This window comes from Bos javanicus, chromosome 12, assembly GCF_032452875.1.
Source record: "Bos javanicus breed banteng chromosome 12, ARS-OSU_banteng_1.0, whole genome shotgun sequence".
NCBI classification, from domain to species: Eukaryota; Metazoa; Chordata; class Mammalia; order Artiodactyla; family Bovidae; genus Bos; species Bos javanicus.
In genome coordinates this window covers 34,645,756-34,669,066 of record NC_083879.1, presented here as the reverse complement: position 1 = coordinate 34,669,066, position 23,311 = coordinate 34,645,756, and the positions used below count along the sequence as shown (strand labels likewise).

The following is a 23,311-nucleotide window of genomic DNA, read 5'->3' as shown; positions in this document are numbered from 1 at the left end:
ACTTCCAAGAGTCACCCATTTACTCAAGTAACTTAATACAGAAATAACCTAGACCTGTGATAGAAAAAACAAAACAACAGAATCTTCACCCCAACTCTGAAGCTCCAGATAGTCCTAAGTCCTTCAAGCGCTTTCAGCCTCAATGTCTCTGTCCCTCAGAGGAGGATTAAGGTGGAGAACAAATAAGACACAGAAGATATGCATTTGAAAAGAAATTCTGACTCACGGCCACACTACAGGCATCTGCCTGCTTGTATCCCCGTCCCCGCAGCTCCACCCCACCCAGCCCAGCAACGGAAGCTCAGCATCAGCCTATCAACCTGGCACTGGGAACATGAAAGAGACTAATGGGTGGCTTCCTAGTCTGTCTGGCCCCGGAAAACGGGGCTGTGATCAGGCAGAAAAGATTAAAAGGGTGGCGACAGACTTGAATGACACAGGTCTGTGTGGCCTGCAGGGGCAGGGGCGTGGGGGGGTGCAGGGGCAGGGATAGCACAGAGAGCCTCTCCCTGGAGGAGACTTGTGGGTTGAAGGCAAAGAGATGAACAGAAGCCTGCAGGCAGGGTGCAGGAGAGTATTTTAAGCAAAGGGGACACTGTGTGCAGAAACACAGATGCACGAAAACCTGAATTCATGTAAAAGAAAACTTTACCAAGTGTCCACCCTGAAGCGGGCACTGTGCCACGCGGGGGTGACAAGCCTCACAGGGCTCTGCTCTCTCGGATGAAGGGAACTCTGGTCTCTTGAGGCCAGTCACGGGAGCCCCGCAGGCCACTCAAACAAGACCGGACCTGTCCAGAGTCAGGACACACACTGGAACCCATCAGCAGACGGTGATGAGATGAGACGAGCACAGCAGGGAGGAGGCCCTGGGGGCTCACAGCACAGCCGGAGAAGGGCGATGCAGAAATTCCATCCCCAGAGCCCAGAGACACGAGAACAAGGGTGGTGATGGTGCTGTGCTCACAAGGAAAGATCACACAAGAGGCGAGACAGATATGGACACAAGATGAGGACTCAGCAGGGAAAGCGTGGACTTTGAGCTCCCTGAGGAGCTCCATGGACAGAATGACAACAGTGTTTCTCATTAGCCAGGTGTCATGTTAAACTACACACTCTATGCACACCAGCTTATCTTCAGAGAAAGCCTGCCCAAACTAAAATATCACTGGAGAGGTTGTCAATAGCCTGCCTGATGGCATCATGCAAACTGGATAAAATTCAGCTGGTAGGCTGGGACTGCCTGCCATGCTCCACTCAACCCTTATTCTCATTTCATTACACTTGTAAGAAAGAAAGCAATCTTTCGTTTCATGTAGTTGAATCTCGAGCGCCCCAGATACACTTTTCTGGAAGGATGTCACTGATGAGGAAAGAGGTTCACAGAGATCAGGTAATTTGTTGAAGGTCACACAATGGAGGAATCAAGTCTGAGCCCAGATCTGTGCATTGACAGAGCCTGGGCCCATACCCACCACCCTGCACTGCACTGCGAGTCCTGAAACTGGGGACCAACAGAAGACATACAGACTACTACACGTGTGTGATCAAGGGACCTGGGTGAACAAGGAGGCCCAAAGACCAGAAGGAGTTTCTGAACTGACCCCCATTAAGGGGTCAACTAAGGAACAGAAATTCACAAATAATTCTTAAAAGCAGCCAAAGAAGTATCAGGACAACGAGAGAACCGGGGAATTAAAGATGAGTGACCAGTAGGAGCAAAGCCTCAGGGGGACCAGGTAAGAAGAACAAAACAATTTCACTGGATTTAATAATTTTTAAAAAGTCATTAACTGGTGATCTCAGTCAGGCAATTTTATTGCACTGAATGAAAAGTGCGTCTGCAGAGACAGCAGATGGTGAGCAAGTGTAGACGACAAGCACATGCCACTCCCCCGGATGCTGGACTACACAGAAAGAAAACCAAAGTCAAGGTTGGCTTTGTTTCCCCCAAATGGAGAAGACTCTGTGGATGACAACAAACTGTGGAAAATTCTTAAAGAGATGGGAATACCAGACCACCTGACCTGCCTCCTGAGAAATCTGTAACCAGGTCAGGAAGCAACAGTTAGCACTGGACATGGAACAACAGACTGGTTCCAAATAGGGAAAGGAGTACATCAAGGCTATATATTGTCACCCTGCTTATTTAACTTATATGCAAAGTACATCATGAGAAATGCCAGGCTGGATGAAGCACAAGCTGGAATCAAGATTGCTGGGATGAACATCAATAACCTCAGATATACAGATGACATCACCCTTAAGGCAGAAAATGAAGAAGAACTAAAGAGCTTCTTGATGAAAGTGAAAGAGGAGAGTGAATAAGTTGGCTTAAAACTCAACATTCAGAAAACTAAGATCATGGCATCTGGTCCCATCACTTCATGGCAAATAGATGGGGAAACAATGGAAACAGTGAGAGACTTTATTTTTTGGGTTCCAAAATCACTGCAGATGGTGATTGCAGCCATGAAATTAAAAGATGCTTTCTCCTTCGAGGAAAAGTTATGACTAAAGTTGACAGCATATTAAAAAGGAGAGACATTACTTTGCCAACAAAGGTCTGTCTAGTTAAAGCTGTGGTTTTTCCAGTAGTCATGTATAGATGTTGGACTATAAAGAAAGCTGAGCACCAAAGAACTGATGCTTTTGAACTGTGGTGTTGGAGAAGACTCTTGAGAGTCCCTTGGACAGCAAGGAGATCCAACCAGTCCATCCTAAAGGAAATCAGTCCTGAATATTCATTGGAAGGACTCATGCTGAAGCTGAAACTTCAATACTTTGGCGACCTGATGCGAAGAACTGACTCATTTGAAAAGACCCTGATGCTGGGAAAGATTGAAGGCAGGAGGAGAAGGGGATGACAGAGGATGAGATGGCTGGATAGCATCACCGACTCAGTGAACATGAGTTTGAGTAGGCTCTTGGAGTAGGTGGTGGACAGGGAAGCCTGGCGTGCTACAGTCCATGAAGTCACAAAGAATCAGACACAACTGAGCTACTTAACTGGCTGACTGAACTGAAGTGTACAACTGCAAATGAGAGGCAACAGAGTTAAATAGTGAGAGTACAGTCAGTACCACAGTACTTAGCTGAGGATTTTAGAGTGAAACAAGTGGAAGATAAAACTTCCACATGATGAGGTATTTTGTTGGGGCTACTCCCACTGCCAAAGAAAACACTTCCCATGCAACTGTGTGCAGCTGTACTTCCAAATGTGGCCAATCAGATTTTACTTACATTTAGGAAAGAGAAGCCCATGGTGCTTTGTGTCAGCAAAAGGATCACATAATCGGTTTTTGCAGCCGAAAAGATCCACTGACGTTTCACGTCTGTGACGTTCCCACCATAGGAAGGGAGCCCCAGAGATGCAGCCCTCTTGGCCTCTCTTCTCATACTCCTGCCCCACACACCAGAAAGAAGACTGGCTCATTGACTGCTCAGTGTAGGAAGAAACGCCTGCCCCTGCCCAGGGGGACGCCCAGGGTAGCTCCCGCAGCTCCGCAGTGCAGGGCGGGCCAGGAAGGAAGTCGAGGTCCCCAATGCTGCCTGTGACCAGCCTGGTAAGCTCGTCCATCTCACCCTAGAGGTCACAGTACAGGCCCACAGCATGCCCTAAGCCACACCCCCAAGACCAGGGTCACCGCAGTGACGTAGGGCTGACCAGTAAGGTCTACCAACTGGTTCCTCTCTGGGTCTTCCTTCACCAACTGGGGTCCCAGGAAAGGAAAGCAAAGGGGTCATTACTGAGTCCCCACTGGCCCTACACCATAATGCTCCCCAAGCAGTAAATCTGTTCTTGGGGATAAAGTGACATCAAAAATACATTTCTGTCTAGAACTAATGGTACAAAACAACAGGGAGGATGCCCAGGAGGCAGTCCCTTCACCAAGTGGCCAGATAAAGAAACCAGAAAGGCTAGAGACCAGGATGATTAAATAATCACAAGGGTGGCAGGCTAATACTAATACTTAAATCCAGATAAGTGACAGTGAAGACAACTCCTGAGATAACTAGCTGCACATCACGGGTGACAATAACAGCAAAGACGTCCCTTCTAGTGTAAAACCAGGAACCAGAGATAAAACACAGAGTCTGCAGATGATTCCAAAATAACAAATCAGAACTCATAGTAGATGAGAAAACGAGAACACACACAGAGTGGGAAGACTCAGCTTTACAAAGACGTCAAATTACTGAGTTAACAGTAGATAAATGTAACTCATCCCAAAAATATTACGATAGGTCCCCATTCATGCAAGGCTAGAGAAGAGGTTGTGGCCACGCCCTGTGCCACAGAGTACTTGAAAATTCGAAGTAAGACCAACATTATCCTGCTGGTCTTCTACCCTTTGAGTCTGATTTGATTCTGAATAATTTTCAACTGATTTTCAACTCCCTACCTACCTCAGAAACTAATGCACATGAACAAAAATTCTCTCTTCAAAACAAAGTGAAACAATGAAATAGCACTGCTGTGAGAAAGAACGGTCTGCAACTGCAGACACCAAGCTGGATCCCAAATTCAGGGCCAGTGACCGCAGCAGACTGTGTGCACATGGATTCCCCCCACAGGAAGCACAGGAAGCCCTGAGTCCATCTGTGCTGTCGAGAGTCAGGGTCACAGTTGCCCTTGGGTGGCCGGGACTATCTCAGAGAGGCAGCCAGTCTTCTGGTTCTGATCTGGGTGTGTTCAGCTTATAAAATTCCACTAGACCTATACGTCAAGGCTGTATATTGCCACCCTGTTTATTTAACTTATATACAGAGTACATCATGAGAAACGCTGGACTGGAAGAAACACAAGCTGGAATCAAGATTGCCGGGAGAAATATCAATAACCTCAGATATGCAGATGATACCACCCTTATGGCAGACAGTGAAGAGGAACTAAAAAGCCTCTTGATGAAAGTGAAAGAGGAGAGTGAAAAAGTTGGCTTAAAGCTCAACATTCAGAAAACGAAGATCATGGCATCCAGTCCCATCACTTCAGGGGAAATAGATGGGGAAACAGTGGAAACAGTGTCAGACTTTATTTTTCTGGGCTCCAAAATCACTGCAGATGGTGACTGCAGCCACGAAATTAAAAGACGCTTACTCCTTGGAAGGAAAGTTATGACCAACCTAGATACCATAATCAAAAGCAGAGACATTACTTTGCCAACAAAGTTTCGTCTAGTCAAGGCTATGGTTTTTACTGTGGTCATTTATGGATGTGAGAGTTGGACTGTGAAGAAAGCTGAGGGCCGAAGAATTGATGCTTTTGAACTGTGGTGTTGGAGAAGACTCTTGAGAGTCCCTTGGACTGCAAGGAGATCCAACCAGTCCATTCTGAAAGAGATCAGCCCTGGGATTTCTTTGGAAGGAATGATGCTAAAGCTGAAACTCCAGTACTTTGGCTACCTCATGCGAAGAGTTGACTCATTGGAAAAGACTCTGATGCTGGGAGGGATTGGGGGCAAGTGGAAAAGGGGACGACAGAGGATGAGATGGCTGGATGGCATCACTGACTCGATGGACGTGAGTCTGAGTGAACTCCAGGAGTTGGTGATGGACAGGGAGGCCTGGCGTGCTGCGATTCATGGGGTCGCAAAGAGTCAGTCACGACTGAGTGACTGATCTGATCTGATCTGATGTATAAGATAAGTATACTTTTCTGTGTGTACATCGTATTGCACTATAATGTTTTACATAAGAAGATAATAGAGAACTTGGGAAGTAAGAACTTGGAAAACTTTGGAGCAGAGAACGGCAGAGTCATAGGAAAGAATCCACATTAAGACTCCTCACAAGGCTCCTCTAAAGCTCCTGACACAGGCAACAGCAGCGTCCGGACGCCCTCCGGCTCACACCGCATTGCCCACAGCCTCCCTGCGCTCCATCCTGAATCAGCACCCCAAACCCCAACTCCTTTTCCTTCCATTTACAGGAATGAAGGTGCATGACCATTAGCAAGTTTTCCTTTAGCCATTACCTTTGAAAACAAACCAGCACACAGTACAAAAGACAGGTCACAAAGAGCACGCTTTACAACCTTACCTAGAACAAACCCAGAATTTTTCAGGCCGGTATCTAACTTTAAAAAAGTTCAATATCCTTCAATACAAAAAAAAAAAAAAGAGTGGCTGAAAGAATATAAACAAACAAACAAAAAAAATTCAGGCAACAGTCTTACAAAGGTGCTCACAGAAGTTGAAAGATAAGGTTAAACAGAACCATGGTGATTTTTCCCCCAATTATTCTGTCTTTTCCTAAAAAGTACTCCCGATAGAGGACACCCTTTCCTGCCTCGGCCCCCAGGAGTCCTCCCAACCCTGATGCACAGGTCTCTTCTCAACGTGTAGGTCCCCAAAGCCGCCCCAACACAACCATGTGGAACCCTGGAGGCAGGTGATGTAGGGGCAGAGCAGGCGGACCCCGTCTCCCCTTGAGTGTCCACCTAACCCACAGCAGCGCTCTCACCGCCACGAGGCCCACCAGGGAGGAGGCCGGGGGCAAAAAAGGGGAAAGAAATGGGGAAGCATGCAGGCCCGTGAGGCACTGTGCAGGGGTGAGGACCACTGCCATACCCGAACCCTAAACACAGGTTTCTAAACACAGGACCACCTTTGCATTCGGACAGACGTCAGCATCCACGACTGACACATCTCAAACCACGAGTACATGAGGTTGAACCACATGGGGCTGCTGACCAATAGGCAATTCCATACTCATTCAACTTAACAGGAAACACATAAATTGTTCACATTTTTATAATTACACTTATTTTTAAAAAGCTAAAATAGCTATAATACCTCGGGTTTGGGCAGCTTCCTTTAAAGCAGCTAGAAGGTGAGGCTTCAAGTTATCCAAAAGAAATCTTCCTTCAAGACCTGGGAAAAGGGACCTAAAAAGTGACAGAAATGCAGCAATTTTAAGTAGATAAGTTCAATGATATAATTTCAAGCCAGTTATATGTGCTCATTATTTTACCTAAATTATAAGGCACACCTCAATCACACGCAATCCTTGTAATCCAGTCCTATCCAGGTGTTGCTTTAAACCCTGAGGCAGCATGCAAACCCAGGGACAGCCCAGAATACCTTAGAGAAACATGCACTGTATTCCCTGAAATGTCAACAGGCATCCTGAGCTATAATTACCGAGTATTTTCGTGAATTTAATTTCATCAAAATAATTTCCTTTTGACTAACTTTAGTTATTACTAGCTCTTTGTAGCCATTCTTTTCTACGTTCTGTTATTAGAATTTCCAGGAACAACAACGGCTTGGACCGCTTTTTAACGCGTAAACATCTGGAGGCCCTTCTACCTTAGAACGTAATGGTGTGTTCTTTCTAACGGAGCAGCTCTGCAGAGCCCCTTAAGGCCGCACGCACACCGACGTGTGCCCCGCCTACCTGGGGTGCTCATCTGAGGCAATGTAGATCACGTCCTGGTCGCAGGCGGACGAGGAGAAGGGGACGAAGGCCCCGCTCTGCAGCGGCAGCAGCTCCAGCCCCAGCAGCTCGCTGTAGGCCTGGTCGGAGAGCACGAACTCCAGCAGATGCAGCCTCTCCGGCGCACTCGCGCCGCCCAGGCCCACCTTCCGCAGCACCTGCCGGGTCCACGCAGGCGTCACCTGCGTCAGCGGCCCGGCGCTGGAGGCCATGAGCTCCGCAGCGGCAGCCAGGTGGGCCGGGACCCGGACCACCTCCTTCCCCGAGCGCTGCAGGAAGCGGAGCACGGCCGGGGCGTAGTCCAGGCCCTCGTCCAGGTCTGAGAAGCATGCCTGCTCCAGGGGGACCCAGTGGCCGCCCAGGGAGGGCAGCACCTCGTGCTGGAAGAGCTCCTGGAACAGCGGCTCCAGCGCCGGCCGCCAGGGCAGCTTGACCTGAGCAGCGTCGGGCCACAGCCCGTAGACCCCGGCCACCGAGAGCGGCAGCCCAGGGCTGCAGCCGGCCCGCAGGCGGGCGACGGCGTCGAGGATGAGGGCGGCGTAGGCCCTGGGCACCACACTCAGCACGAGCAGCTCGTTCCACACAGCGGCCGGGTCCCTCCACTGGTCCAGCTCCCGCCACTTGATGCTCCTGCGGTTGTCCGTCAGGCCGAAGAAGCCACTGACGTGGACCGGGAGCCCAGTCCGGCTCTCCTCGCCCGGCGGTAAGGGGAGGAAGCAGAAGGCTTTCCCTGAGAATCCAGCCGCCCCGTGCTCCTCAGCCAGACCCGGCAGGGGCGTGGCGATGCCGATGACAGGGACGAAGCGCAGCTCGTCTGCCAGCGCGTCCAGCTGCGCGCTAAGGCCCCGGCCTCCCACGCTGTTGCACACCAGCCAAGATGTTTCCCGGGCGCCCTGGGCGTCCCCGTCCTCCAGGACGATGCTCACGGGGTACGTGACGCACGTGACGCCGCCGCTGGGCACCCGCTCACAGTAATCACTGAGGGCGGCCCCCAGCGCCTCCACCGCCCCTGGCCGCTCTGGCGCTGGCGCTGCCGGCTCGCGAGCCGTCACTCTGAAGACCAGCTTCTCTGAGCCGTCGGCCTCGCGGACGTGCAGAGACACGTCCTGCACATTCTTCAGGAAGAGCAGCACCGTGTCCGAGTCCGCCTGGAAGGACTCAAACAGCTCCAGTACCTTTTGCTTGTTGTAGAGGGTCCCGCTGAGCTGGGAGGGCTGCCGCCGAAGCGGGAAACGGAAGAACGTCCCAGGGAAGCTGCCCTTCACAAATGTCTCCTTGGTGCTTCCAAAAAGGCCAATAAACGGCGCAAACTGGTCTGAAAGCTCGCTAATTTCTTTGCTGTCATCTCTGAGATTCCAACACTGGCCTGATTCATGTGGACCGAAAAGTGTCTGATGAGGATCTAACATGCCAATCTGGTCACCACTAAAGATGCAAGGAACATCTGCAAAGGAAAATTCAAGTCACCATCAACTCTGACCTATACCGACACTGATAATCACAATTACACTACACAGTTACACAGGGAGAAGCATGAGCCACAGAAGGATTCTAAATAGAGTTATCTAAAAATGAACTAAGTCTTGCTTTGGAAACACAATTCTTTGAATGCAAAAAATGATTTCTCTTTAGATTCAAAAAGCACCAGGTATTGAGAGGGTTTAAGTGATTATTGTGAAAACCTAAGATGTATCTTCAAGCATTTACTAAATTAATTAAAATACATAAGGAATATTTGGATATTTACACTCTCCCTAGAGCCTTGTGAACCCAACTAAACAGAACAGAATTGTAGCCTGTGTGCAAAATAAAATTTCAACCACAGATTTTCTGAGAGAATAAGAAAGAACAAGTGATCTCAAGCATGCGTCCCAGAGCGAGTCTGAAATGGACAGTAACTTGAGGACCTAACCTTCACACAAGACCTCTATGGGGTCCACCCATGACACGCAGGGTCACCGACTACGGGCTTAGGCATCACAAGCACCAAATCCTGAGCTCTGGGGTATTTTTAGTAGGCAATGTTACGTCCACCAGCCCACCACCACGTCCAGTCAACAAGGCTGGTCCACAGCCCCTCATTGTCCACAGTCCCTTCTGCACTCCCATTACTGAAACTATGTCAGGGAGAAGACTGGTGGCTGGAGAGCAGAACTCATGACCTTGGAAAGTCCTTGGATTAGAGGTCAGCACCCAGGGAACCCATCCCACATAAGTGTGCTGGTTCTCAGACAGGGAACAAACCCACAGTGAGAGCAGATACCTGCCGCCAGGGGACTCTCTGGACAATACATCCCTGACAACAGGCTCTACACTTATGCAATGCACAAGTGTGTCCCCATAAAATTTAAAAACCACTGCATGTCACAGATGTGAGGAATAACTCACAAATAGTTGAACACATGACTATTAATATTCACATAATTGTTATATAACATAATGACTTCATCAGTTTTATTATATAATACATAATATACTTAACACAATACTATACATTATAACACTGTAAATGCAATTTTAAAAATAGATTTGCTAAAAATGGGCCATGGTGAGGATGCTTCTGCGTCCCACTTGCTCAGGGCAGTCCCAATTCGGGCCAGTGGCCAAGAATAATATCACTTCTTAACCCTCAGGACTACCCCAGTTTGGGTGATCAATTAATGTTATTCTAACAACAGCTAGAACTTTGCCAGCGCAGCCCCTTCTTCTCCTGCAAGTTCAAAATGCAAAAACAGTTCCAAATTAAGCCATAACTGGTGCTTATTTCATTAAAAAGTTTTATCTCAAAACCACAGTAAATACTAAGAACTCTGGTTCCAGAAGAACAGCCCTAAAAATTATAAGTATTTCCTAGTGTAACTGAATCAGAAACCTCATATTCTTTCTAGATTCCAAACATGACTTCAAAGTAATCATCAAAATACTCAAGTTTAAGAAGAGCAAAATTTCTATAGGGAAAGTGAGAAATCAGATCATTTTAAAGTTCTCTTCTGTGTCAGTTACGTACCATTGGATATTATATTTCCTTCTTCCTGTTATTTAAAAATATGTATAAGAAAATCTGTGAAAACCAGTTTGCCTGACTCAAAAATTTGCAGTGCAAAAGTTTTTAGAGTAACAATTTTGTATAGGCTTTCAACTGCTGATGTAGTAGGCTTTCAGCTGCTGATGTAAAGTCTCAAACTTCACATAAAGTAACTGACTATACTACATTGATTCCACCAGAAATGATGACATTAACTTTTGCATCACACGATGAAGATTTGATATGGTTACCAAGATAACTAGAGAAAACACAAGACACACTGAAATTTCATTGGCATTCAATATTGTCTCTGAAGTTTACCCAATAATATACAAAGCAGAGGCTAAAATAACTTTGAATCTCAAGACTGAAAAGCAAATACCACACCTGTGATATGATAGACAGAATTGAAGCCAATTCCAAATCTTCCAACCTTCAAAGGGTCGTCCTTCTTCCTGCTCCGCGCTATTTCCTGAATGCCGTGCCAGTCCTCCGGGGTGAACACCGCATTGTTGTACACATAGAGAGCAGGCCCTGGGGTCAAGATGCACAGGAAGGGGCTGAGAAAGAAGGGAGCTTGGACACTCACTTCTCCTATACAAACTTCCTCTATGTAATAATGCTTATTTGATGAAAAGACAGAAAGAACTGAAAACAGTGACTGATCCAGTATCACCGTTTGGTTGCTCTCACAATAAAAACAGTATTGTTGACCCAAAATCCAAAGAGGAAAAATTATAGTGCTTAGATACTGAAAACACAGCGCAAACAAGAAAATTAATCACAGTGTACTACTTTGTAAAACTTGACCCTAACATATTTACTTATATATTTTTGTAAATGGAATTACCTATAAATGTACTGAGAAGACTAAAGAAACCATGTTAAAATAATGCTTTTCACGTGCCTATGAATTCAAGCACAGATATGGGGATGCTGGTTATAATCTATGTTACAAAAATGACATGACTGTAAAATATCTGTAAAATAGTCAAAGTAGAGACATGAAAAACCCAAGCCTAAGAGGTTACTACAGGAAGGTTGACCACGTGGAGATCATGGTGTGTCCCACATAGCAGGAAGGGTGTGTGGGTGGGCTCTGGGAGCCCCTGGCTTCTGGGAGCCCCTGCCCTTCCTTCACTTGTAGCTCCTAATTAACTACACCCTTGAAGTCCTTAGTAAAGTGAGAAACTGAGGAAATCTCTTATTTTTCTGCATTGGATCTCTCTCATCAGACACATTCTGAGTCTTCTGTCTTCTCATTATATAAAAGAAACAAAAACAAGTTGAACCCAAGAGTTCTCATCTACAACACTAAGCGTCCGTAAAGGGGAAAAAACGGTAATCCAAGAAGATGACACCAGCCAAGACACCACTCTTGTCTGAATGTGAGAAAAACCACTCACACACCATGAGCACAGAGCGCCCTCAATAGACATTAGTTAAATAGATCACCAGCTTGAACATCTGGAAGTTCACGGTTCACGTATTGCTGAAGCCTGGCTTGGAGAATTTTGAGCATTACTTTACTAGCGTGTGAGATGAGTGCAATTGTGCGGTAGTTTGAGCACTTGTTGGCATTGCCTTTCTTTGGGATTGGAATGAAAACTGACCTTTTCCAGTCCTGTGGTCACTGCTGAGTTTTCCAAATTTGCTGGCATATTGAGTGCAGCACTTTCACAGCATCATCTTTCAGGATTTGAAATAGCTCAACTGGAATGCCATCACCTCCACTAGCTTTGTTCGTAGTCATGCTTTCTAAGGCCTACTTGACTTCACATGCCAGGATGTCTGGGTCTAGGTGAGTGAAAACACCTTCGTGATTATCTTGGTCGAGAAGATCTTTTTTATACAGTTTTTCTGTGTATTCTTGCCACCTCTTCTTAATATCTTCTGCTTCTGTTAGGTTCATACCATTTCTGTCCTTTATTGAGCCCATCTTTGCATGAGATGTTCCTTTGGTATCTCTAATTTTCTTGAAGAGATCTCTAGTCTTTCCCATTCTGTTGTTTTCCTCTATTTCTTTGCATTGATCACTGAGGAAGGCTTTCTTATCTCTTCTTGCTATTCTTTGGAACTCTGCATTCAGATGCTTGTGAGAGTTGGACTGTGAAGAAAGCTGAGGGCTGAAGAATTGATGCTTTTGAACTGTGGTGTTGGAGAAGACTCTTGAGAGTCCCTGGGACTGCAAGGAAATCCAACCAGTCCATTCTGAAAGAGATCAGCCCTGGGATTTCTTTGGAAGGAATGATGCTAAAGCTGAAACTCCAGTACTTTGGCCACCTCATGCGAAGAGTTGACTCATTGGAAAAGACCTGGATACTGGGAGGGATTGGGGGCAGGAGGAGAAGGGGATGACAGAGGATGAGATGGCTGGATGGCATCCCTGACTTGATGGACGTGAGTCTGAGTGAACTCCGGGAGTTGGTGATGGACAGGGAGGCCTGGCGTGCTGCGACTGATGGGGTCACAAAGAGTCGGACACGACTGAGCAACTGAACTGAACTGAACTGAAAGAGATTACCAGGGCTTCCCTGGTGGCTCAGATGGTAAAGCATCTGCCTACAATGCAAGAGACCTGGGTTCGATCCCTCGGTCAGGAAGATCCCCTGGAGAAGGAAATGGCAACCCACTCCAGTACACTTGCCTGGAAAATCCCATGCACCAAGGAGCGTGGTAGTCCGTGGGGTCGAAAAGAGTCAGACATGAACTGAGCGACTAACACTATAGTCCATGGGGTCGCAAAGAGTCAGACATGACTGAGCAACTTTCACTTTCAAAGAGATCACAATCATGTTCAGCTCCTTCTGGACATCCAAGTTTTAAAAATCTGTCTAATGTGACATCACTGACTCAGCTAAATAGCAAAAACTCCTAGACATGAAAGAGCTGAGAAGCAAAACACCTCCAGGATCTCTTCCCATTTACAGCTCTACAGGACACTCCGACCAGCAGAATGATGCCAGACAGAGAGCATGGTGACACACGCGAGCTCCTGGGACCCTCAGAGTAACTGGGGGTGGCCGTGTCCTTGCCAGTCCATGGACGAGCAGGCTGACATGCCACCAGGCTCAAGCTCCACTCAGGCCCAGGGAGGAACTCGAGGGGCAGAGCTGACACTGGGTACCAGCGCCCATGGACGTGGAGCACGGGCAGCCCCAAGCAGGATCGGGACTTAGACAGAAGTCCGTCACATCTACACTAAGTGTCTTTCAACAATGCTTATATCACAGACTCTCAGGGCCAGGAAACCTACTGGTTTCATCCTCTCACTGTAAAACTGAGCTTGCCTGAGATCAGCGAAGGTGGCAGGAGTCAAGACTAGAATGAAAACCTCTTGACATGTTACATCTCATCTCTTTATAGAATAAAAAAAAAAGCAACTTCCACATCATAAGAATAAACATATGAGCTATCATAAATGCTAAATATTTAGTATTTAAATATTTAACAGTAATGTTGATTATCCTCCTAAATCATAAAACATCTTTTAAAGAATATATGATTTACACCTCTCTAAAAAAGTATGTCCAGGGAAGTCTGACTTGATCTTCCCTTTTCTCAATGACTTTCCACCACAAACAGTCATTCACAATCATTCTGTAGACTTTAACGCTGCTCTGCAAGTGATGAATACCCTTTTCAACACGGCACTTCACAGCGCAGGGCTTCAGGAGTCCATGTGTTAGTTATGGTTCCTACTGTCTTTCCTTTCATTCTCCTTACTCTATCCTCTCTAGTATTTCTTCCCACCTCCCTTCAAAATACTCCAAGGGCACCTCTCACAGCAGAAAGTAAGACAAAAAACCACAGCCTCTCATGTGAAACAAATTGCCAGTCTAGGTTCGAGGCATGATACAGGGTACTTGGGGCTGGTGCACTGGGATGACCCAGAGGGATGGGATGCAGAGGGAGGGAGGGGGGTTCAGGATGGGGAACACATGTACACCCATGGTGGATTCATGTCAATGTACGGCAAAACCAATACAATATTGTTAAGTAAAATAAATAAATAAAACTGAGATTAAAAAAAAAAAAAAACCACCACCTCTAACTTCTTTCCAAATGCAAAGGAGTGTTCTCTTTGGAAAGCGTGCCATTCTATCTTGCTAACAATATAAAAGGCTCACAAGTTTACTGAGTAGAATAAGAGGTTTACGTATTTACACTGTTTGTTACTCTGAGTTTTAAGATTTTTATTCTTTTCTGTTCTGTAAAAATACCAACTAGCAGAGACAGTTGCCCATGAAAAGCAGAGAAAACCTCTGAAGAAGTGGAGTTAAATACGCAGAGAATTGAAGGAGAGGTGGTAATGCGACCATGCACTGAACGCTGTACTGTAAACCATGAAATTCACCTGTTAGTGCACAGAATAAAACATGCCCCTGACTAACGACTGACTCTTACCCTGATATTGTGCCATGTCTTTCGACCAGAGAGTCTGTGTTCCATACTGAGTCTCATCATACAAGAACTTAACTTCTGTGGCCCCAGCATCTTCTGCATTCTGAATTAATTCCTAGAAATACACCAGAAAGAGTAATAGTTAATAAAACAGTAATCTGCCCACCTTGTATTCACCTCGAATATGTAAAAAGCATTTAAACATAAGTAAAGGAAACCCACTATCTGGATCACGAGCTGGTCTTTGTAGGTTTGCTTGTTTAGTTTATTTAATGAGTGTATTCAAACTAAAAGGATATATCGTAAATACAAATACTGAACTAAAACAATTATCCTTTTAAATACACTCACCCAAAAAGCAAACTTCTAAATCCAGGAGTCAGGCAGGCATGGGTTCATGGCCCCTGACTGTGGGTTTAGTATTATTTTATTTGGTCAGCTGGTTGGTTTGCAATGCTCCTGCACAATGTTTTACATAAATTCACAAAATTACAATATGTAATTATATAAAAATTGCCCCAAAAAAGCATTAGTAGAGCAACACTGCTTGACTCCAGCACACAGGGGCCCCTTTGCCTCTGAACCCTCACACATTCATGCCAACTGCATCTCAAGCCGTCCTGTTCAGCACATGCACGGCAGGTGCAGAGGGAAACAGATACAGCCATTCAAATATAGACAAAGCGTTAAAATGCAAACACGAACAGGACTTCCTGATAATCTCTCTCATCTCATGGTTACCAGCATGGAGGTGCACATGCATGCCACCCTGCCCTACCTTCAGAATCTGCCCTCCTTCTGGGTACCGTCTCAAGATGTCCTTGAGGAAGTCCACAAGCGGTGGCGTCGTTTGACCAAATCGACCTAAAAGAGAGAACACGTTCCAACATGATTGTTATTAAATCATTAATAGCCTTTACAAATAATGAATACCATTTGGTTCTTAGAGACAGTAAAGCTGTGCAATTCTTACTTCACACACGTCACTGCAGCCCTCTGGTATGAAAACCTACCTGACTACACAGTTCAGTACAAAGTAGAGTAGACTCAATTTTATCAAATCTGAAACTTCTTAATTAAATTACAAATTTGGGTTTTAAAAAACACTAAAAAAAAATCCTAAATGTCACATAAGATTATTAACTCAAAAATAAAGAGCATGGGGAGCTGCTATTTTCCAAAGCAAATGAAATAAATGGCGCTATTTTATGGGTGCTTTGGAGGTGGTTTTTGTCGCTAAGTCGTGTCTGACTCTTTGTAACCCTATTGACTGCAGCCTGCCAGGCTCCTCTGTCCACGGGATTCTCCAGGCAAGAATAGTGGAGTGGGTTGCCATTTCCTTCTCCAGGGGATCTTCCCAACCCAGGGACTGAACCTGTGTCTCCTGAATTGCAGGCAGATTCTTTACTGCTGAACCACCAGAGAAGCCTTTGCATCTAAGAAGCCAGAGATGGAAGTGCCTGTCATGCCAGCCTTAATATTCTCAAATCAACCACCGTTCTCACTGTTCTGAAATGTGGCACAGGCAGCATTCCAATGGCTGCCTGGTTCCCATACCCTCCGTCTCTCCTAAACTGGAGACTTTCAGGACAGGCCAACCAGGTCACCTTCAAACAGGGGACAACAAAGTGTAGGGAGAACAGGGGAGGGAAAGTAATTTCCTATATGTACAGAAAAAAATACATGTTTATAAGCAAAAACAAAATCTGTGCTGATGACAAAACCTCAGTCTTAATTAATCTGCATCGTTCTAGTACAACGACCCACCGCCACCAAGCCCCACAGAACCCAACCCGCAGACAGCTCACCCCAAGGGAGGCTCACTCCACCCATGTGTGCTTCTCTGACCCTGACATGCCCTCATCACATCCCAGTGGTATGTACTTTCATTTCATTTTTAAAACATTATCTTTATGCAATTAAAAATGGAATTGACTCCTAGTAAAGTCAGTGGTATACCTCCCCCTTTTAAGCCTTTTGATTGAAGGTTTACAAAAAGATGACAGTTCTGGGAGGTCAGATCTCCAATCTTGATCCAGTCAGATAACTGAAAAAAAGAAAATGTATGAAAAGCAATACAGTTCCTACTTCTATAAATTCAAAACTTTACCTCATTCTGTTTCACTTAAATAATGTTTGTTAAGTGTTCTAATCAGGAAATAAGTTGCTCTGGAGAAGTGAATATTTCAGAGAACAAAATTTAGTCAAAAATTGTATTTAAAAATTTAAATGGCTCTTCCTTGTGTGCACGTGTCAGTCACTCAATCATGTCTGACTCTTTGCGACCCTGTGGATTGTGGCCCAGGTTTCTCTGTCCATGGGATTCTCTAGGCAAGAATACTGGAGTGGCTTGCTGTTTCCTCCTCCAGGGGATCTTCCCCACCCAGGGATTGAACCAGCATCTCCTGCATCTCCTGCATTAGCAGGTGGGTTCTTTACCACAGAGCCACCTGATTTTTCCTTAAATAATTACAAATAAAGAGACAGGGACACAAGCCATGGAAGAAAAGCACCGAGGCCAAGAGAGACTGTTAACACTGTTCCAGTGCTTCAGTTGGATGATGGGTTCATGGCTGTTCATTCTATTAATAATTAATTGATGACTAAAAGAGAGCTATGCATAAGCCAAGGATTAGTAGTTCAACTCAGTTAGCTAAGGTACATTTAAAGAAGAATGCCAGGAAGGGAAGCAGAAGTTTGTACCAAGGACCATGTCTCCAGGTTTTAAGGAGGACTTGAAAGGAAGAACACACGCTGTAGAAGCCTGTTAGTGACAACAGACATGACTGGCTGTGTGACTCCGACACTGGATGCTTCTGGCAGATTGTAATCAGTGGCCTATCTCAGGCAGTAATTCTCCCAAAGAGAACTCAAGCAGCAGAGAGAACCCAGCAGTGTACCTGCGTTCCCTCCTGAGCCTGCCAAGATCTGGGGGTTCTGCTTGGGCCTCTCTCTTGAGACCTTAAGTCACTCAACCAAGCAAAGCTGGTCATATCCATCTCCAGAGGCAATGAAACCTTAAAAGTTGCCGATTTCAGTCTTTGTATTTTGTTTTTAGAACAGAATGATTACAAAATAACGTGAACATTTGGGTCTCTGTTCAGGTCAGCCCTGCTGCTGCTGCTGCTGCTGCTGCGTCAAGTCAGTCGTGTCCGACTCTGTATGACCCCATAGACGGCAGCCCACCAGGCTCCCCTGTCGCTGGGATTCTCCAGGCAAGAACACTGGAGTGGGTTGCCATTTCCTTCTCCAATGCATGAAAGTGAAAAGTGAAAGTGAAGTCGTTCAGTCGTGTCTGACTCTTCGTGACCCCATGGACTGCAGCCTACCAGGCTCCTCCATCCATGGTATTTTCCAGGCAAGAGTACTGCAGTGGGGTGCCATTGCCTTCTCTGTCAGGTCAGCCCTAGTCTTCTTTAAAAACCTCAGTGATGCTCATTTTCATTTTCCATGAAACAATCATTGTGAAGCAAATAGTATAATATTAACTGCATCTGGATCTCCCAATACTTTTTCCTTTGTTCAGTTGTCAAGAGCACAAGGAGTCTCTCAAGATTCAAGGGTTGATAGGCACATTTCTGATGAGCTAAATAAAAGGTAACAGTACTTCCCACATCCCGGTTTGAGGTTCAAGCAGATTTGGCTGGAGGAGAAAGAGTCAGGAAGACACACAGTTCTAGTGAGCAGTTTTCCTCTCTTCACGGGACAGGAGGTGGAGGGAACAACGCATAGACCCCTCTTCCAGACCAGGAGAAGCGAGAGAGACAAGGAGGAGGAGGATGGCAGGGGACCTGGAAAGACTGAGGACCAAGCATTGTAAGAGCCCACTCCTAAGTCCATAACCAACCAAAACCAGTTTCTTGCACACCATGAAATATTTAGAATTCTCATCAATAATTCAAATCTCAAAAGTTCTGAGCAACACTGGATAAAGAGGAAAAGAAATTCACCTCTGTGAAAGGTTCACTTATATAACAGAGACCCTTCTTGACAGCACATGTTGGCATCACTAAGGTCACCAGTTCAGTAGAAGTCACAGCCCATCTTCTGCATCAGGAGAGAATTACACCCTCTGATTGTTTTCTGGGAGAGCTCCAAACTTGAGTTCAAAGATCACCTTTACTAGTTTAAGTTCTTCTTTGTTTTAAAGAACTTTACATTTAATTTTCATTTATTCCCAATTGACAGCCTGACAGGTTCTTTCTGGTGTGGACTTTGGAATCAGACACACATGGGTTTGAATCCTGATTGGATCCTTCATCTCTCTGACTCTTAGTTTTACTCTTCTGCAGGACGGACCAATCACAACTCTCTCATGAGGCTGGCTGTCCTGCGTAGTAAACGAGATGACATGGGCAAAGTCACCAACAGAACAGTGTGTGGAACACAGTTGACTGCCCAGCAAACATTAATCATTTCCCCAGTGAGCTTACCAAGATGCAGAAAGAGAAAGGCCCTGATCAAGTGGTTCCCAAACTCATGGCCCCAGCCCTGCCCTCTAGCCCTTGAGCTTCAGGACCAGATCCACAGCTATCTGTGGACCACCATGCCCTAGACCACTAACACAGCAGAGATCTTAGAACTGGATCGGTTCAGTTCAGTTCAGTCACTCAGTTGTGTCCAACTCTTTGTGACCTCATGGACTACAGCATGCCAGACCTCCCTGCCCATCACCAACTCACAGAGTTCACTCAAGCTCATGTCCATTGAGTCAGTGATGCCATCCAACCACCTCATCCTCTGTTGTCCTCTTCTCCTCCTGCCTTCAATCTTTCCCAGCATCAGGGTCTTTCCCAGTGAGTCAGTTCTTCACATCAGGTGGCCAAAGTATTGGAGTTTCAGCTTTAGCATCAGTCCTTCCAATGAATATTCAGAACTGATCTCCTTTAGGATGGACTGGTTGGAGCTCCTTGCAGTCCAAGGGACTCTCAAGAGTCTTCTCCAACACCACAGTCCAAAAGCATCAATTCTTCAGCGCTCAGCTTTCTTTATAGTCCAAATCTCACATCCATACATGACTATTGAAAAAACCATAGCCTCGACTAGCAGACCTTTGTTGGCAAAGTAATGTCTCTGCTTTTTAATATGCTGTCTAGGTTAGTCATAACTTTTCTTCCAAGGAGCAAGCGTCTTTTAATTTCATGCCTGCAGTCACCATCTGCAGTGATTTTGGAGCCCCAAAAATAAAGTCTGTCACTGTTTCTACTGTTTCCTCATCTATTTGCCATGAAGTAATGGGACCAGATGCCATGATCTTAGTTTTCTGAATGTTGTTTTAAGCCAACTTTTTCACTCTCCTCTTTCACTTTCATCAAGAGGCTCTTTAGTTCTTCTTCACTTTCTGCCATAAGGGCGGTGTCATCTGCATATCTGAGGTTATTGATATTTCTCCCAGAAATCTTGATTCCAGCCTGTGCTTCATCCAACTCAGCATTTCTCATGATATACTCTGCATATAAGTTAAATAAGCAGGGTGACAATACACTGCTTTGATGTACTCCTTTCCCTATTTAAAACCAGTCTGTTGCTCCATGTCCAGTTCTAACTGTTGCTTCTTGATCTGCATACAGATTTCTCAAGAGGCAGGTCAGATGGCCTGGTATTCCAACTTCTTTAAGAATTTCCAGAGTTTGTTGTGGTCCACACAGTCAAAGGCTTTGGCATAGTCAATAAAGCAGAAGTAGATGTCTTTCTGGAACTCTCTTGGTTTTTCGATGATCCAACAGATGTTGGCAATTTGATCTCTGGTTCCTCTGCCTTTTCTAAATCCAGTTTGAACATCTGGAAGTTTCACAGTTCACGTACTGATAAAGCCTGGTTTGGAGGAATTTGAGCATTACTTTGCTAGCATGTGAGATGAGTGCAATTGTGCAGTAGTTTGAGCAGTTTTTTGCATTACCTTTCTTTGGGCTAGGAATAAAAACTAACCTTTTCCAGTCCTGTGGCCACTGCTGAGTTTTCCAAATTTGCTGGCATATTGAGTGTAGCGTGTTCACAGCATCATTCCTTTAGGATTTGAAACAGCTCAACTGGAATTCCATCACCTCCACTAGCTTTGTTCATAGTGATGCTTCCTAAGGCCCACTTGACTTCGCATTCCAGGATGTCTGGCTCTAGGTTGGTGATTATACCATCATGATCATCTGGGTCATGAAGATCTTTTTTGTATAGTTCTTCTGTGTATTCTTGCCACCTCTTGTTAATATCTTCTGCTTCTGAAGGGCAGAGAAGCCCCAGCAAGATGGTAGGCGCTGGAGCGGCAGCTGCGCAGCACTTGAGCAACTGTGAGAAGATACCCTACGTGCGAGAACAAAGGAGAAGCCCCAGCAAGGTGGTAGGAGAGGAGAAATCGTGTTTAGAATCAAACCCTATACCCACCAGAGATGCTCAGAGGACTCAAACAAACCTTGTGCACACCAGGACCCAGAGACCCACAGGGACTGAGACAGAACTGTGTTTGAGCATCTCCTGTGGAGGTACGTCAGAGAAAGCAATGGCAACCCACTCCAGTACTCTTGCCTGGAAAATCCCATGGACAGAGGAGCCTGGTAGGCTGCAGTCCGTGGGGTTGTGAAGAGTTGGACATGACTGAGTGACTTAACCTCCACTTTTCACTTTCATGCATTGGAGAAGGAAATAGCAACCCACTCCAGTGTTCTTGCCTGGAGAATCCCAGGGAAGGCGGAGCCTGGTGGGCTGCCGTCTATGGGGTCGCACAGAGTCGGACATGACTGAAGCAACTTAGCAGGAGCAGCAGCAGTAGTGGAGGTATGGGTCAGCAGTGGACTGTCACAGGGACAAGGGCTCTAGGTGCAGCAGACCTTATGGCATAAGCCCTCTTGGAGGAGGTCTCCATTAACCCCACCGTAGAGCTATCAGAACTTATACAGGACTGGGAAACAAACTCTTGGTGGGCACAAACAGAATCTTATGTGCACCAGGACCCAGGAGAAAGGAGCAGTGACCCCACAAGAGACTGATCCAGACTTGCCCGTGAGTGTCCAGGAGTCTCTGGCGGAGGCATGGGTCGGCGGTGGCCTGCTGCAGTGCTGGGGGCACTGAGTGTAGCAGTGCATGCAGGGACCTTTTGAAGGAGGTCACTATTATCCTTCATTAACTTCACCATAGTCTGGCCTCAGGTCAAACAACAGGGAAGGAACACAGCCCCGGCCATCAACAGAAAATTGGATTAAAGATTTACTGAGCATGGCCTGCCCATCAGAAGAAGACCCCAGTTTCCCCCTCAGTCAGTCTCTCCCATCAGGAAGCTTCCATAAGCCTCTTAACCTTCTCCATCAGAGGGCAGACAGACTGAAAACCACAATCACAGGAAACTAACCAATCTGATCACATGGACCACAGCCTTGTCTAACTCAATGAAACCATGAGCCATGCTGTGTAGGGCCACCCAAGATGGATGGGTCATGGTGGAGAGTTCTGACACAACGTGGTCCAGTGGAGAAGGGAATGGCAAACCACTTCAGTATTCTTGCCTTGAGAACCCCATGAACAGTACAACTGATTAGAATTCATTTTATTCCACTGCTACCAGAAAAGGAAAACAGAAGTCTATCGTGTGTTACTTAATTTGGCCCCTGTTACCCACTGGTAATACAGAAACAAGATCTAGGTCACCCCCCTTTCCATGTGCTGTCCTAACTGCTTAAGTCCTGCACAAGCTCAAACACACATAAAAGCAAACTGAAACCTGGGTCACCCCCATCCACGACCTGCTCATCTCTGCCAGCTGAGAATTATCCTCCCGTCCTGCTCAAGGCTTGTGAACATCCTTGGCAAGGCCTTCCCCTTTATTCTACATCCAACACTCACCCACCACTTCTCCCACTGTTTGCACAAATACACATGGCCATTTGGTACCACACAACCCTGTCTTTCACAAAGCCCCCCATGTATCCTTTCCTTTGGGTTTAAACTCTACAGCACAGGTCTGAAAGCTCACCACTTACACGAGCACAAGGTTCCTACCTAGACTCTCCACACCCACCCACTCAGTCCGACCGCTCTGCACACCACACCCACGCCCACCACCCCGTATGGGTGCTCTGCAGAGACACATCCAGAAACGCTACCAACGGCAAGACTGAGCCACAACTGACTCTTTGGCTATGACCATACCTAGAGGATAAGATGACAAAGCAAATCCAGAGGAGCAACCAAAAAGGTAGGTATAGGACCAGGAGAGGATGTGCAGGAAGGTCAAGAGATGGAGGCGGACGCAGAGAGAGAGGTAAGGCCAAGGAGTTTTCTCCTCTGTCCTGTCCAGAGCCCTGATCCAGTCACTGACCACCACCAAACACCCTGGGGACCAAGCAGTAGGAGGACTGATCCCTGAAGGAACATAAGAACAGGCTAACCTGAAAGCTGTTTAAGCAGGCAAGAGACGGGAGGGTGCACCAGGCACCCTAAAGGCCAGAACTACAC

At 46.2% G+C, this 23,311-nt stretch overlaps 1 protein-coding gene across 4 annotated transcripts in view; it reads right to left on the bottom strand.

The window, feature by feature from the left end:
* The window catches only part of SACS (sacsin molecular chaperone), an 84,931-nt gene that overhangs the window by 20,707 nt on the left and 40,913 nt on the right, over positions 1–23,311 (bottom strand). For all 4 annotated transcript variants that reach the window (XM_061434961.1, XM_061434964.1, XM_061434962.1 and 1 more), the window contains 6 exons: positions 16,829–16,916; positions 15,648–15,733; positions 14,873–14,984; positions 10,853–10,999; positions 7,402–8,884; positions 6,798–6,889 (listed from right to left, as the gene is read on the bottom strand). In XM_061434961.1, the coding sequence (XP_061290945.1) occupies positions 6,798–6,889; positions 7,402–8,884; positions 10,853–10,999; positions 14,873–14,984; positions 15,648–15,733; positions 16,829–16,916 (2,008 nt within the window). The remainder of the gene's footprint in view (positions 1–6,797; positions 6,890–7,401; positions 8,885–10,852; positions 11,000–14,872; positions 14,985–15,647; positions 15,734–16,828; positions 16,917–23,311) is intronic.